This window comes from Emys orbicularis, chromosome 10 (assembly GCF_028017835.1).
Source record: "Emys orbicularis isolate rEmyOrb1 chromosome 10, rEmyOrb1.hap1, whole genome shotgun sequence".
Lineage (NCBI taxonomy): Eukaryota > Metazoa > Chordata > Testudines > Emydidae > Emys > Emys orbicularis.
The window spans coordinates 37028217-37040596 of record NC_088692.1 but is presented as its reverse complement, the minus strand read 5'-3'; the positions used below and the strand labels follow the sequence as shown (position 1 = coordinate 37040596).

At 58.2% G+C, this 12380-nt stretch overlaps 1 protein-coding gene across 2 annotated transcripts; it reads right to left on the bottom strand.

The window, feature by feature from the left end:
- Positions 1 to 214: 214 nt before the first annotated feature.
- Positions 215 to 9798, bottom strand: NME4 (NME/NM23 nucleoside diphosphate kinase 4). Of its 2 annotated transcripts, none has more exons than XM_065412263.1 (5): positions 9645 to 9798; positions 3195 to 3325; positions 2152 to 2253; positions 749 to 861; positions 215 to 335 (listed from the first exon to the last, which is right to left on the bottom strand). In XM_065412263.1, the coding sequence occupies exons 1-5, from the start codon at positions 9796 to 9798 to the stop codon at positions 215 to 217; spliced, it is 621 nt and encodes a 206-aa protein (XP_065268335.1). The 2 variants fall into 2 exon arrangements, with proteins under 2 accessions (XP_065268335.1, XP_065268336.1); XM_065412264.1 differs by lacking the exon at positions 9645 to 9798 and adding an exon at positions 6093 to 6107 and having other exon boundaries at positions 3195 to 3305.
- Between the last annotated feature and the right edge of the window lie 2582 nt (positions 9799 to 12380).

Below are 12380 nucleotides of genomic sequence, written 5' to 3'. Positions count from 1 at the left end.
CTAGGGTGACAAGAGGAGCAAGTCTGCCACATCTGGTAGTCAGCAAAGTGAAGGGAGGTGCGGCCCTCTAGTAGAGTCAACGCGAAGGAAGTGTGGCCTCCACCCTGCAGCATCAGGACCTGCGGCATGCTCGCTGGGCCCCGAGGAGCTACAGAAAGGCAACGCTGTCAGAGGTAGTAGATTCTGGGCCAGGCAACGTGGACAGGAGAGGCCTTCAGAGCTGGTAAGTGTTACTGTAGTCACAGCAGTCCCAGTCCACCAACTCGCTGCTGTGAAACCACAAACTGATCTCCCTCTGGGCCGTCTCCACTGAGTCACTGGCGTGAACGATGTTCCTGCAGCCAAGAGAAACCTGCGATAAGGATGGCAGACACGCAGCCTCAAGGGCAGAACTTGGGTGCCCTTGGGGACATGGTCCTGCAGCCGAGACCCTTCCCCTTGCCTCTGGCCACCACAGATGGGCGATATGCCCATGTCATAGCCTTGGTCACTTAAGTGTTACTTCATTCCCCCCCAGCATCTCCCCACAGTTTCATTAGCTACCCCCCTGTGAGTACTCTCCCCTCACCCCATGCCCTCTACAGTAATGCTGTCCGCAGATAGGTCTACAGGAGGCTCAAGTCACAGACTGTCTCAGATGCCAGGGCGCTGCCAAGGAGGTTCAGGTCTGTGGGACTGCCCAGCATGGCACATGGCACTGCCCAGCATGCCAGAGTTAGTTGGCTGGCTGGCTCGGTGCGGTTTGTACCTGCTGATGTGGATGCTGAAATCTCCCCGGATCGTCCCAGGCTTGGCTTCAGCGGAGTCGGTATCTCCTACCATGGCCCTGGAAGTCCTGACCACGTTGTAACCTTCCCATACCTGCAATACACACAGGCTGTGTGAGCTGAGACAGGGCAAGCTGCACACACACAGGCTGTGTGAGCTGAGACAGGGCAAGCTGCACAGAAACTCCCATTGCACAACCACCCTGGGGAGACAGAACTCTGCTCCAGCAGCCAAACTGGGTGCCCCCTTCAGGGCTGATCTCAGGGCCATTAACTGGTGTATGCAGGCTGTCTGGGCCCTCCAGAAGGGGGGTGAGTACTGGGGAAGGCCAGGGGTGCCTGGGGTCATGTTGAGCTCCTCAGTCCCATCAGACTCCTCCTACCCAGTGTGAAAGAAGCAGAGTGGGGTAGCCAGCCAGGCACAAGGCAGGGGAGGGCCACGCCAAGCTGAGCCACAGCGCAGAGTCCTGGGCCTACACTGGCAGCATTTGCACTGTGAGCGCTGATTCTGTGCGGGAGGGGAGTGGAGCAGAGGACAGAGACAGTGTGATGTGCGGGGAGGAAAAACTAACGGAAACCAAGGCCAAAGCCAAAAGGGCTGAGCAAGCATCAAAGCAGCAAGGCCTGAGCCTGGGGGAGGGGCTGCACCTGGGACTGATGTCACCACAGGCTCATCATCTTTCCCACCCATCATGATCCTAAGCCCCTCCGCAGGTCACTGGAGCAAGGGGCTTTCATGGTGTTTGCACTGAAGCTTCACCCGGCTGGGGCGGGCACACGAGGCTGGTCACCCTCACTTTCCGATTCCCGCGCTCACGCGGGGCAGCTGCTGGTTCCCAGCACAGCAAGGGAAGGTCCCAGTTCCACCCAATATACGGTCCCCTGTATTGCACTGAGCAGGGAACATTCTCCACTTGGACCTGGGCAGTGCTTAATTTATAATGAAAGAGGTGCTGGGGCTCAAGCAATTGTTTTATATCCATAACTGACACAGCAAGCCCAGAGGTGCCGGGGCTCTGAACTGCCAGGCCCAGAGGTGCCGGGGCTCTGAACTGCCAGGCCCCAGAGGTGCCGGGGCTCTGAACTGCCAGGCCCCAGAGGTGCCAGGGCTCAGCCCTGGCACAAATTAAGCACTGGATCTGGGGCTGAACAAACCAACTTTAGAAACCAAAGCCCCAGAGAATGTGGATTCCAGGACAGAACGTGTTAGAAGATTCCCTTTCATTGAGAGAAATCAACAATGAAACTAAAGTAATGTCCTACATCTAATTCCCCCTCCCCACCCATCACCTTTAACCCACTCCACCCTTCCCCTGTGCCCTTCCCCCACACCCTTTGCCCCTAAACACACGCACACACATGTCAACTGGGCTCGCAGCCTTACCATGGCAACCACTGGGCCTGAGGTCATGTAATGGATCAGTGCTGGGTAGAAGGGCTTCCTCCGCAGCTCATGGTAATGTTCTGCCAAGATCCCCTCATTGGCCTGGAAGAAGGGGGGACCCCAAAGTGAGAAGCAAGCCCTGAGCCCAGGACAGGACCCAATGGGAAATCAATACCCCCTCCCTATGGCCAGAACCATCCAGCAACTCCCAGCACTCAGCGTCTCCTCTGCACCTTCCCTGTGCAGAGAGTGGCTCTACCCAGATTTCTGGGGGAGCTGCAGAGGTAGGAGCCAGAGATCAAACAAACTCAGTTCTTGCTTGTCCCATGGCACCAACCAAGGGGGTGTCTCCCCATTTACATTGCCCCTGGCCCCCATTTGTGGATCCCAGGGGGTGGAGTGGGGACCTAGAGGTCAGTGGTCAAAGGGTTAATGGACTGGACTCACACCCCAGCAGATTCTGGTTTAAATCACCAAGGAGATGAGCCTGGAGAACTCCATCTAAGCCCTAGCGGGCCTGTATTCATACCACGAAACAGCACACTAGTGGCAATTGCCTCGGACTCAAAAAGCCTGGATGAAACTGGAATAGCAGGGGGCAGCTGGCCAGGATTTAGGGGCAAGGACAGAGTTGGGGCTTGCAGGATTGCAATAATGGAGGCCAGGCGATGCAGTGGGAGAGGTTGCGGGAGATGTGGGGGTGAGGCTCAAGCCTGCAATAGTGGAGTGTAGAGGGCCAGAGCCGGCAGGGAAGGGAAGGCCAGAGCTGCAGGATGCGTTGGGAGACACACTTTCGCTCCGGACTGGAGCAGCAGGGGGTGCTGAGGGCCATGTTTGAGCTGTGACTCTTGGGGAAGGTTAGACAGCTCCTGCCAGCATGGCCTGGCTCAAGCCAGCATTGATAGTGCCTCACTTCCATCAGCACAGAAATCCGGGCCATGTTTTAACGTCCCCCCGCCATCTAGCTGGTCTGTCCAGGTCTCTAGTCACCTGGCCCCAGATCAGAAAACCAGGCTGTCCTCTGGGATGTGGCAGGCAGGTACCTGGAGCAGCTTCATGCCAACTAGCTTGAATCCGCGCCTCTCAAAGCGCTTGATCACGTCACCGACCAGCCTCCTCTGCACTCCGTCTGGCTTCACCGCCACCAGCGTCCGCTCCTGGATCCCGGGGATCCCTAATGGGCAGCGAGAAAGGGAGAAGGGCAGGTTACAGCCCAGGTCACCCATCCACAAACACAGCGAGACTGGGCACCATCCTTCTCCCAGCAGCTGCACAGGGAGCCCTGCAAGGACCCGACCTGAGCAGGGAACAGGAGTTACTGGTTTCACGCTGCAGCTGGTTTTACTGCTCAGACCCGTGGTGTCGGCAGGAGGAGCCAGAAGTTGGGGGAGGATTCCCAGCACTGCCTGGGTTTTGCTGCCTGGCCCCAGCTGGGCACTGCAGGGTGGGTAGGTTTCTCTCACAGGGTTAGCAACAGAGAGTCCAGATCCAGACTAACACGGCTACTCCTCTGATACTCTCACAGGGTTGGCTCCCACAAGGTGCTGAGCACCCACTGGTCCTGCAATGGGGGCTGTGGGTGCTTGGCATCTCTTACAACTGAGGATTGGGAACAATTTAAGGAATCTGAGTCCTTCAAAAATCCCCCTGGGGCAGCAGCAGATGGACAAGCCCAGGCGCTCAGATACCATGTGATGGGCACAGCATCATCAGTACCCCACTGGCGCATGAAGAGAGTGGGTGTGCGGGGCCAAAGATCAGAAACTCCTGGAGCAGGGGCTCAGAATACAGGATCTGGAAGATCAACACCTGTTCTTAGAGCCTCCCAGCAAACCCTCTCTCAAGGCAGACACGGTGTTGGGGACAGTGCACTCAGTAATCGCCAGCATAGATCTCGTGGGTGTTAATGAAAGGACTGGCCAAGCCAAGCAGCGGGCTCAAGGGAATTAACCCCACTTCCCACCTGTCTGTCACCATCCAATTAGGTTCCCACCTCCTTCTGAAGGAAGTGGGCACTAGCTGCAGCTACTGGCAGGATGCCGGACCAGCGGGACCAATGGGTAGATGCAGGATGGAAAATCCTCTGGGATACTGGGCAGCACAGTGCACATTGCCGACGGGCATCAGCAGATCAGGAATGCCCTCTCCCTGGGGGCCCTGCCAGCCTGGAGACTTGCCGGCATTGCTCTGCAGTCAATACCCTGCCAGGACAAGCCAATTGCAGCAGCCCAACCAGAGCAGAGGATGCAAACATCATTCCTGCTCAGTGAGGAGTCACAGCCCTGGAAGCTGGGCTCAGTCCCCCAAGAGCCAGAGAGCAGGCCTCTCCCACAGTCAGTGCAAAGGCACAGGGGTCAGAGCCTGGGGGGCTGGTTGTTAGAAAAGGCAGGCAGTGCCTTGGGGCTGACCTGTAGAAGTGATGTACAGCAGATAGAGGACAGACCTGGGAGTCAGGATCCCTGGGCCCTATGCCCAACTCTGTCACTGACCTGCAGGTCATATCACCGCTCTGTGTCTCAGTTTCCTCATCGGCACAATAAGGAGAATGACACTGACCCACCAGGCTGAGAGACTGACTTCATTAGTGTCTGCAAAGGGCTTTTAGCTCCTCGGATGGTAGGTGCCAGGGAAGGGCACTGCCTGGCCAAGAGATACTCCCCCCCCCCCTGGCCTTGTGCCCTTTGCTGGCCTGCCCGAGGGTATGCCTGTCCAGAAAGCAGGGAGGCTTATGGTGGTTGAGCGTGGGCGGAGACAGTTACTGTGGTCTCAGGAGCCTCAGCTCTCAAAGCAGGGCAGTATCCTCACCTCCATTTTAGAGAGGGGGAAAGACATAGGGAGGGGAAGTAACCTGCCCAAGATCACCCAACCGCACAGCCAAGAATAGAACCAAGTCTCCTGAGTCCCTGTCGAGTGCTTCACCCACTAGGCCACACTGCCTCAAATGCAACATTCCCCTCCCAGAGTAGCCACAAGCCTGTGACTACACAAGGTGCAATTGGGGCTGGACTGCTCAGGCTGGAGCCTGCAGCCAGAGGCACAGGCAGCAGCAGCAGCGCTAGCAGCCCCCCTCCCTCAGCCCCCACTTCTGCTCAGTGCCAGCCCCAGGCTCCTGCAGAGCAAGCCCTAGGGCCATGGGACGTGCAGAGAAGAGTGTCCCTCTTGCTCTCTGCTAGCGGCGAGGGACACCACCCCAGCTGGATCATCTTCACCTACTCACACACCTCACCTTTTGGAACTACAACATATCCCTAAGCCAAATCTCTAGTCACCAGCTGGAACTATTGAAGGCTGCGGTGCCTTGTATCCTGCAGCCACTGGACCAGCTGGAAGGGCCTGGCTCAGCCAGGGGACACAGGGGGTGAGGGGGGAGGCAGCTGGCGCTCAGTTCCCCTTTGCTGGTGACTCTCTGCAGCGAGGTGGGCAGGGAGCACAGACCAGGCAGGAGGGAAGATTTCTGGATCCAATAGGAGCTTACAATTGGAGCTCCCCATGCAAGAGCCAAGTGGGGAGAGGAGACATGTGCAGGAAGCCCCTGGGCCTACCAGGAGTTTGCAGGGTCTTCAGCCCGAGGAATGGTTTCTGTGCTCCCCCACTCCTGGCTCAGCTCAGCCCCTACCCCGCTAGGCTGCTGCTGCAGAGGATGGCAGCTCTTAGCTGCTTTGGCTGAACTAGCAGTGGGCTGGGCTTGGGGCTGGAGCTGTGTCAAGGCCACAGGGAGCCGGGAGAAACAAGCCACTGTGCTAAGTGCTCCCAAGCCAGGGGAGAAGCACGAAGCATCTCAGCCTGCAGCATCTCTGTGGGAAGAGCTACTAAGCAGGAGCCACGGTGCCAGCCTCCAACACAGAGCTGCAGACACCACTCCAGTCTCCTTCCCACCCAGATCGCTGCCCTCCACTGCCTGCCCATAGCCCGCCCCCCGCCTTCCAGTCTGAATTCTTCACTTTCAGCTCTGCCATCCTGGCCCATTGCCTTGCCCCTATTCTGCCAGTCTGGGCAGCCCAATTATTTCCTTCTCCCACTCCTGTCTCATAGGGGGCACCTTTCACTCCCTGCTGCCACTGCTGCATGGGGTGACCCGGCCACCCCAGCTCACCAAGCCAGCACCCTCCCTCTCTTCCCTGAGTCCTACCATGGTCAGGGGGAGGGGAGCATATGAGTGATTTCCACCCCAGCTGCCAGAGACCTCCTGGCCCATGGATCTGAGTGTTGGGACAGGGCCTGGCTGGAGTTGTGTGTATTGTACCGCAGGGAGCACACGGGCCGCACTAGCCATTCCCCAGGATATGAGAAGACACCTTCCTGCAGGATTCCCCTCAATTACCAAGCAAAGGGGATCCCACCTCTCCCCTTTCAGACAGCTGAGGCTCAGCTATCTGCTAATTGGAAAGAACCAAGCTGGAGGTCTCATGGGACTCATCTGTTTCCAAGCTCAGCCCCTTGGTATTAACCAGAGACTCCCAAAGGCCAGGCCTGAGCTCAGCCAGCTCCATGGGGAAAGGACACAGCTCTTTAGATCTCACTCCAGCCTGCAATCTCTTCCCAGATGCTGAAGGATGAGCAGCCCCCGGCCTTAGCAGGGGGAGACAGGACTCAGGAGTCTTTTGGGTGGGCTTGGACTCGGCTGGGTGTTCTCTCCAGCCACCTGCGAGGGGCTACACAAAATGTACGTGATTTGCATTAAGTTGTGGGGGTCCCAACACACTTCACAGGTTGTATGCCAACAAAGGATCAGGTCAGCCACCCCGGGGCAGGCTGCAGCAGCTCCTCTGAACCGGCAACACTAAACAATGGTCCAGGACAGGACAGGAAGACCTCACATGGACATAGCCGCATAGCTCTGCCAGCACAGCCTGCACCCCCGGAAGGGGTTTTTCCATGGGTTTAGGAACACCGCCTCCCCAGAGGAAGTTAGCTCTGGCAATGGACACTCTGCCCTCGACACAGCTGCATCTACACTGGGGGTAGGTCAGCATAGCTACATGATTTATTCACATCTCTGACCGTAATAGCTATGTCGATATCACTTTTAAAGGCAGACCAAGCCAAAGGCTCATTCCATCTCCACTGGAAAGTAGAGGGAGAATTGATGGAGGCAGCAGCATGGTTCTGTGGTTTGATCATGGAACGGGGACCCAGGAGACTTGGACATATCTCCCCCTCAGTCCCCTTTGTTTGCCCCACATGTGGCTATAACCTACACAGGCAGAGCTAAACTTGAGTACAGGCTTAAACCCCGTCAGATTCATGGTGTGGACAGTCCTCAGGGACTCCAGTGCCACAGGGCTGGGTCAGACTACATGGTCCCTTCTGGCCTTAGTCTCTGAGTCTCAGCTGGATCCCATCCACGCACCAGGACAAATAAGTCCCAGTAATCAGGGCTAATACACGGTCAGTTCTACGGTGCAGCAAGGCCTACATCAGAGCTGCACCTTGACTTGGGGCCTCGCACTTGTGCATTATTTGATGCCCAATTGTTTGCCGAGCTGCAGCCATCGCTGGGTGTTGGACTGAAACTGCTTGGAGCCAGGCTAGCAGCCAACAGGTGACTGTAAGCAGAGGTTCCAGCCTAGTGCAGCACGCTTTCAGTAACCCAGGCCTGGCCTTAGTGCCCTATGCTCAGCCCCAGGGCAGTGGTCTTTACTTAGACCAGACAGACGGACTGGAGAGGAGAACGCGCTTGCCAAATGAAATACCTGGCCAGCTTGAATCTATCCTTTTGCTAAATTACAGGGGATTTCTGAAAGACCCAAAAGCTTTAAATCCCAGTTTAACTGGAAGGAACTAAAGTTCTCACTTCTCTCAAGCAGGGGCCTTTGCAGCAGGAGGACAGAATACAGGGAAAAGAGGAGTAGGAAGAGAGTGGGATGTAGGACCCACAGAGCCTGTCACCCATGGCTGCCCCTCAGCCATGGAAAAGGCTCCAGTGTCAAGATGCATCCCTAGCCATGGTGCAGGCGCCAGCGCAGGTGGCGCTTAGGGGGCTGTGACACTGCTGAAGATGCTGGATCCAGTCTATCCTAGCACTTGTGCTGTTGCTAGCACTAGAGCAGCTGAAAGAAAAAGGATGTGAATTTTCTAGAGCAGGCAGTGCCGGACACGTGCCAAATGCAGAGGGGAGTCCAAGGATGAGGGTAGCTTTCGCCTTTTGGCCAGCACCGCCCCCCTCAAGACAATTTGGGAAGGGCTGATTGTATTTGAGCTCCACTGTCTTAAATACTTCCTCTTTCCTCCCAGAAACTTGGAAAACATTCTGGTCCCCTGCCCAGAACACAGCAAAGGCAGGACGGGAGGCATCTGAGTGTTTTTGGCCCAGGCAACAGAGGGAGACCCATAAGCTTTCTCTACAGTGACAAAGGAACCAGTGCTCAGCATCGACCCCACCCCCACCCCCACTGCCATTCTGAGCAACAAAATAGAAGTAAACAAGCCTGCCTTCTTTGTTCCAGGTTACAGTTTCAACCCCCAATAAAGCAGCACGGGAGAAGAATTTCACCAGGATGGAGTGTGCATTTTTCATTCTAGAGGATTTCATACCCTATTTATAAGCAAGGAGGCCCGGCCCAGAGAACTGGTGGTGGAAGAGGGTCCCGGTGCAAAACAGCAGCACGATCTGGCAGCCTCAGTCCCTGGAGCTTTAGCCAGCCCCCTCCCCCTGAAAGGGCTCTTGGCCAGCAGATGCCTGGAGGCTTGCAGCTCTGGGCAAGGGGCTAGCGGGGAGGGAGCACTTGCAGGCAGTGAGTTCACAGACCCAGCCAGCTGATGACCCAGCTGGGAAGCAGCAGAGGAAGCACATCCACGGAGGGACTGGAAACCAAAACAAACAAACTGGAAAGGGGGGGAGGGGTGTTCCCCATGCACGTGGAGATATTGTGCTTACGAGACAAAGGCTAGGAGGGCCCCCCCCCGGGCCGGCAGCGATCAGAGCAGCGGGCGGCTTTGTTGTTAGTTTACAGACATCCCCGCACATTCCTCAGGGCCCGCCGGGTGCAGAGGACAAGTCCCGCCGGACTGCCGGGCTCGGAGCAGCTGGTCCCATTCAGACACCCGGTCTCCGGCGGGCTTTGATGCTGCTCGGCGCTGGGATGAGGAGCGGGGCGGGGGGTGCGATTTGTGTATTGCTGGGTAACCCCGAGCGGAGAAACACCCAACGGGGTGGGGGGGGGGGGGAGATGGGAGCCGGGGGGGCGGGGATGGGGGACTAGGGGAGCCCCGGGCGCTGCAGCCGGGGGAGTCCCCGGCGGGGATGGGGGGGCGGGGGTGTCAAGGGAGCCCCGGGCGCTGCAGCCGGGGGGGGGCGAGGGAGCCCCGGGCGCTGCAGCCGGGGGGGGGGCGGGGATGGGGGGGGCGAGGGAGTCCCCGGCGCTGCGGGGAGGAAGGCGGGGGGGTGTCAAGGGAGCCCCGGCGCTGCATCAGGGGGTGTCGGGGATGGGAGGCCGGGAAGTCCCCGGCGCTGCAGGGGGTTCGGCCCCCAGCTCCGCACAGTTCGGACTCACCGGCGCTGTAGGGGCGCCTGGAGCCAGGCCCCAGGGAGCGGGCTGCTGGCGCCGCCGCCTCCGGCTTAAGGCGCTCCGAGCCCGGCGTGGAGCCGCACAGACTCCGCTGTCTTTGCAGGAGGCTCCTGGCCACGCAGCGCTGGAAGAAGCCCATGATGCTCGGACCCGGGCTGCCCGCTTCCCCCCCGCCCCAGCGGTCCGGGACAGCAGGGCACAGCCCCACCGCTGGACTCTGCTTTCTCAGGCTGGATTTTATAGCCCGCCCCAGGCTTGTTCGGGGCCGGGGAAGGCTCCCCCCCCCCCCCCCCGTCCCGTCCCGGCGAGGAACAAGGGAAGTGTCAGGTTTCCATCCCACCCCTTAAAACGGACGCCAGCCCCACAGGCCGCTGCGCTGGCTACTCCCTCCCCCCCATCCTCCCTGCACCGGCTTCAGGGGGCCCCAAGCCGCTCGCCCACCCCCGGCCCATTGCATAGAGGGTACCAGCCACCCTAGGGCGCACAGCTCCTGCCCTTGGAGTGCAGCCAGTCCAGAGCAAAGCCTGCCCCTCTCCAGGCATTCACCCCCGGGGGCTCCCTACTCCCTCCCCTGGAATCCTGCTCAGCCTGGTCACCCCCTCTTTCCCCCAACTGCCACGGGCCTGTCCTCCCGCTGACCCCCACACCCAGAGGCCAAAGTGATAGACACAGCAATCTCCATGAAGGGGTTAGGCTCCCACTGGCCACACTTCCCCTTAGCAAACGCAGGGGGAGGCCCAGCACAGCAAATCCAGTCTGGGTGCAGGTTACCCTAAGGTTGGAGAGCCCTAAAATCCTCAGCCCTTGCAAACCCCCTTGGGAAGGGATGGCAACTGTCATTCAACCAACCCCCTGAGAGACCTTGTGCAGTTTATAGCTCAGGGGTCAGCAACCTTTCAGAAGTGGTGTGCCGAGTCTTCATTTATTCATTCTAATGTAAGGTTTCGCGTGCCAGTAATACATTGTAACGTTTTTAGAAGGTCTCTTTCTATAAGTCTATAATATATAACTAAACTATTGTTGTATGTAAAGTAAATAAGGTTTTTAAAATATTTAAGAAGCTTCATTTAAAATTAAATTAAAATGCAGAGCCCCCCCAGATCGGTGGCCAGGGCAGTGTGAGTGCCACGGAAAATCAGCTCACGTGCCTCCAGGGCCGGCTCTGGCTTTTTTGCAGCCCTAGGCAAAAAAGCCACCTGCCGCCCCCGTTCCCCCCAGCATGGCAGGGGAGGGTGCCGAGCCCGGCCACGGGCCCGCAATCCCCGACCGGCCAGAGCGCCGGGAGCAGGGCGGAGAGCCCGGCCGGGGCTCTCCCCGGCGGCCAGAGCGCCGGGGGGAGGGCGGTGAGCCCGCCGCGGCTCTCCACTCTCCCCGGCGGCCAGAGCGCCGGGGGGAGGGCGGCGAGCCCGCCGCGGCTCTCCACTCTCCCCGACTGGCCGGAGCACCGGGGGGAGGGCAGCGAGCCCGGCCGGGGCCCCGCCGCCCCCCTCCAGGTGCCACCCCAAGCACATGCTTGGTGGGCTGGTGCCTGGAGCCGGCCCTGCGTGCCGCCTTCGGCACACGTGCCATAGGTTGCCTACCCGTTATAGCTCACCCACCCAGCCCAACATCTCTCCTAGGCTCTCCCCTGGGTGGAAGCTATGACCTCCCCCCAGTTTACAAGCCAAAGTGGGGCTGGGGCAGTAGCTGGCTCACGGCTGCCTGTGCACGTAGCTCCAGTGGCAGAGAGCAGCAAGGTGTGAGCTGTGCTTCCAGGAGGGAAGTTGATGCAGCACAGCACCTAGGAAACACACTGCTGGCAGGGACAGCTGGTAAGTTATTTGGTTTTGTGGGCCGGGCCAGAGGAGAGGTGGGAACCATCTACTATGATGCGTGCAAAGGCTGAGGCCTTGACTAAAATTCTTTGCCCGCACGCACATACACGTCACCTCTGACTTTCCCAGTCACAGCTGTGGGAGTGCAGCCCCTCCTTCTGCAGAGCCCACTTACAATGGCAGCTGTGCATCTGACAGAACAAGGAGTAATGGTCTCAAGTTGCAGTGGGGGAGGTTTAGGAGGGTGGTGAAGCATTGGAATGGGTTACCTAGGGAGGTGGTGGAATCTCCTTCCTTGGAGGTTTTTAAGGTTAGGCTTGACAAAGCCCTGCCTGAGATGATTTAGTTGGGGATTGGTCCTGCTTTGAGCAGGGGATTGGACTAGATGACCTCCTGAGGTCTCTTCTAACCCTGATATTCTATGATTTGCTCCTGTGGACAAGGAAGTGCAGCCACATCCCCCACCCCCTCAAAGCAGAAGTGCCTCTGCTGGTTTTAAAACCCTCCCTGAATTGTTCCACGTGACTCCTGGTGTCCCTGCTTACTCACTGCTTCAGGCATGTCTGTCCTTCCGTAGGGTCCTGCCCCCAACCCCAGTGATGGGAAAGCCTTCATCGCAGCAGCTTCTTCTGGCACCTGGAGCAGCCTTCCCACCTGACTCTGGGAAGGTATCTTCCATTATCTGACTCCCCTTTGGGTCAGAATTTGCATCGCCACACATAGGCTGGATTGGGTTACTTTGACTCTTAGTCTGGATCTAACCGTTGTTGTGCATATTTGGAAAGAGATTTTAGGCAACTGGAGTGCAAGCTCCTCTCTCCCGGCAGTACCCATGCATCCCATTCACACACAGGTGACCGTTGGAGTTCAGTGATGTGACTAACCTCGTGGAAGGCACTCATACTCC

Bases quoted from the DNA above. Each gene is read 5' to 3' on its own strand.
- NME4 (XM_065412263.1), bottom strand. From the start codon at position 9,798: ATGGGCTTCTTCCAGCGCTGCGTGGCCAGGAGCCTCCTGCAAAGACAG. The intron at 3,326-9,644 runs GTGAGTCCGAAC...GCTGCCCATTAG, and splicing joins CAGGCGCCCCTACAGCGCCG to GGATCCCCGGGATCCAGGAG. The intron at 336-748 runs GTACAAACCGCA...TCTTGGCTGCAG, and splicing joins TTCAGCATCCACATCAGCAG to GAACATCGTTCACGCCAGTG.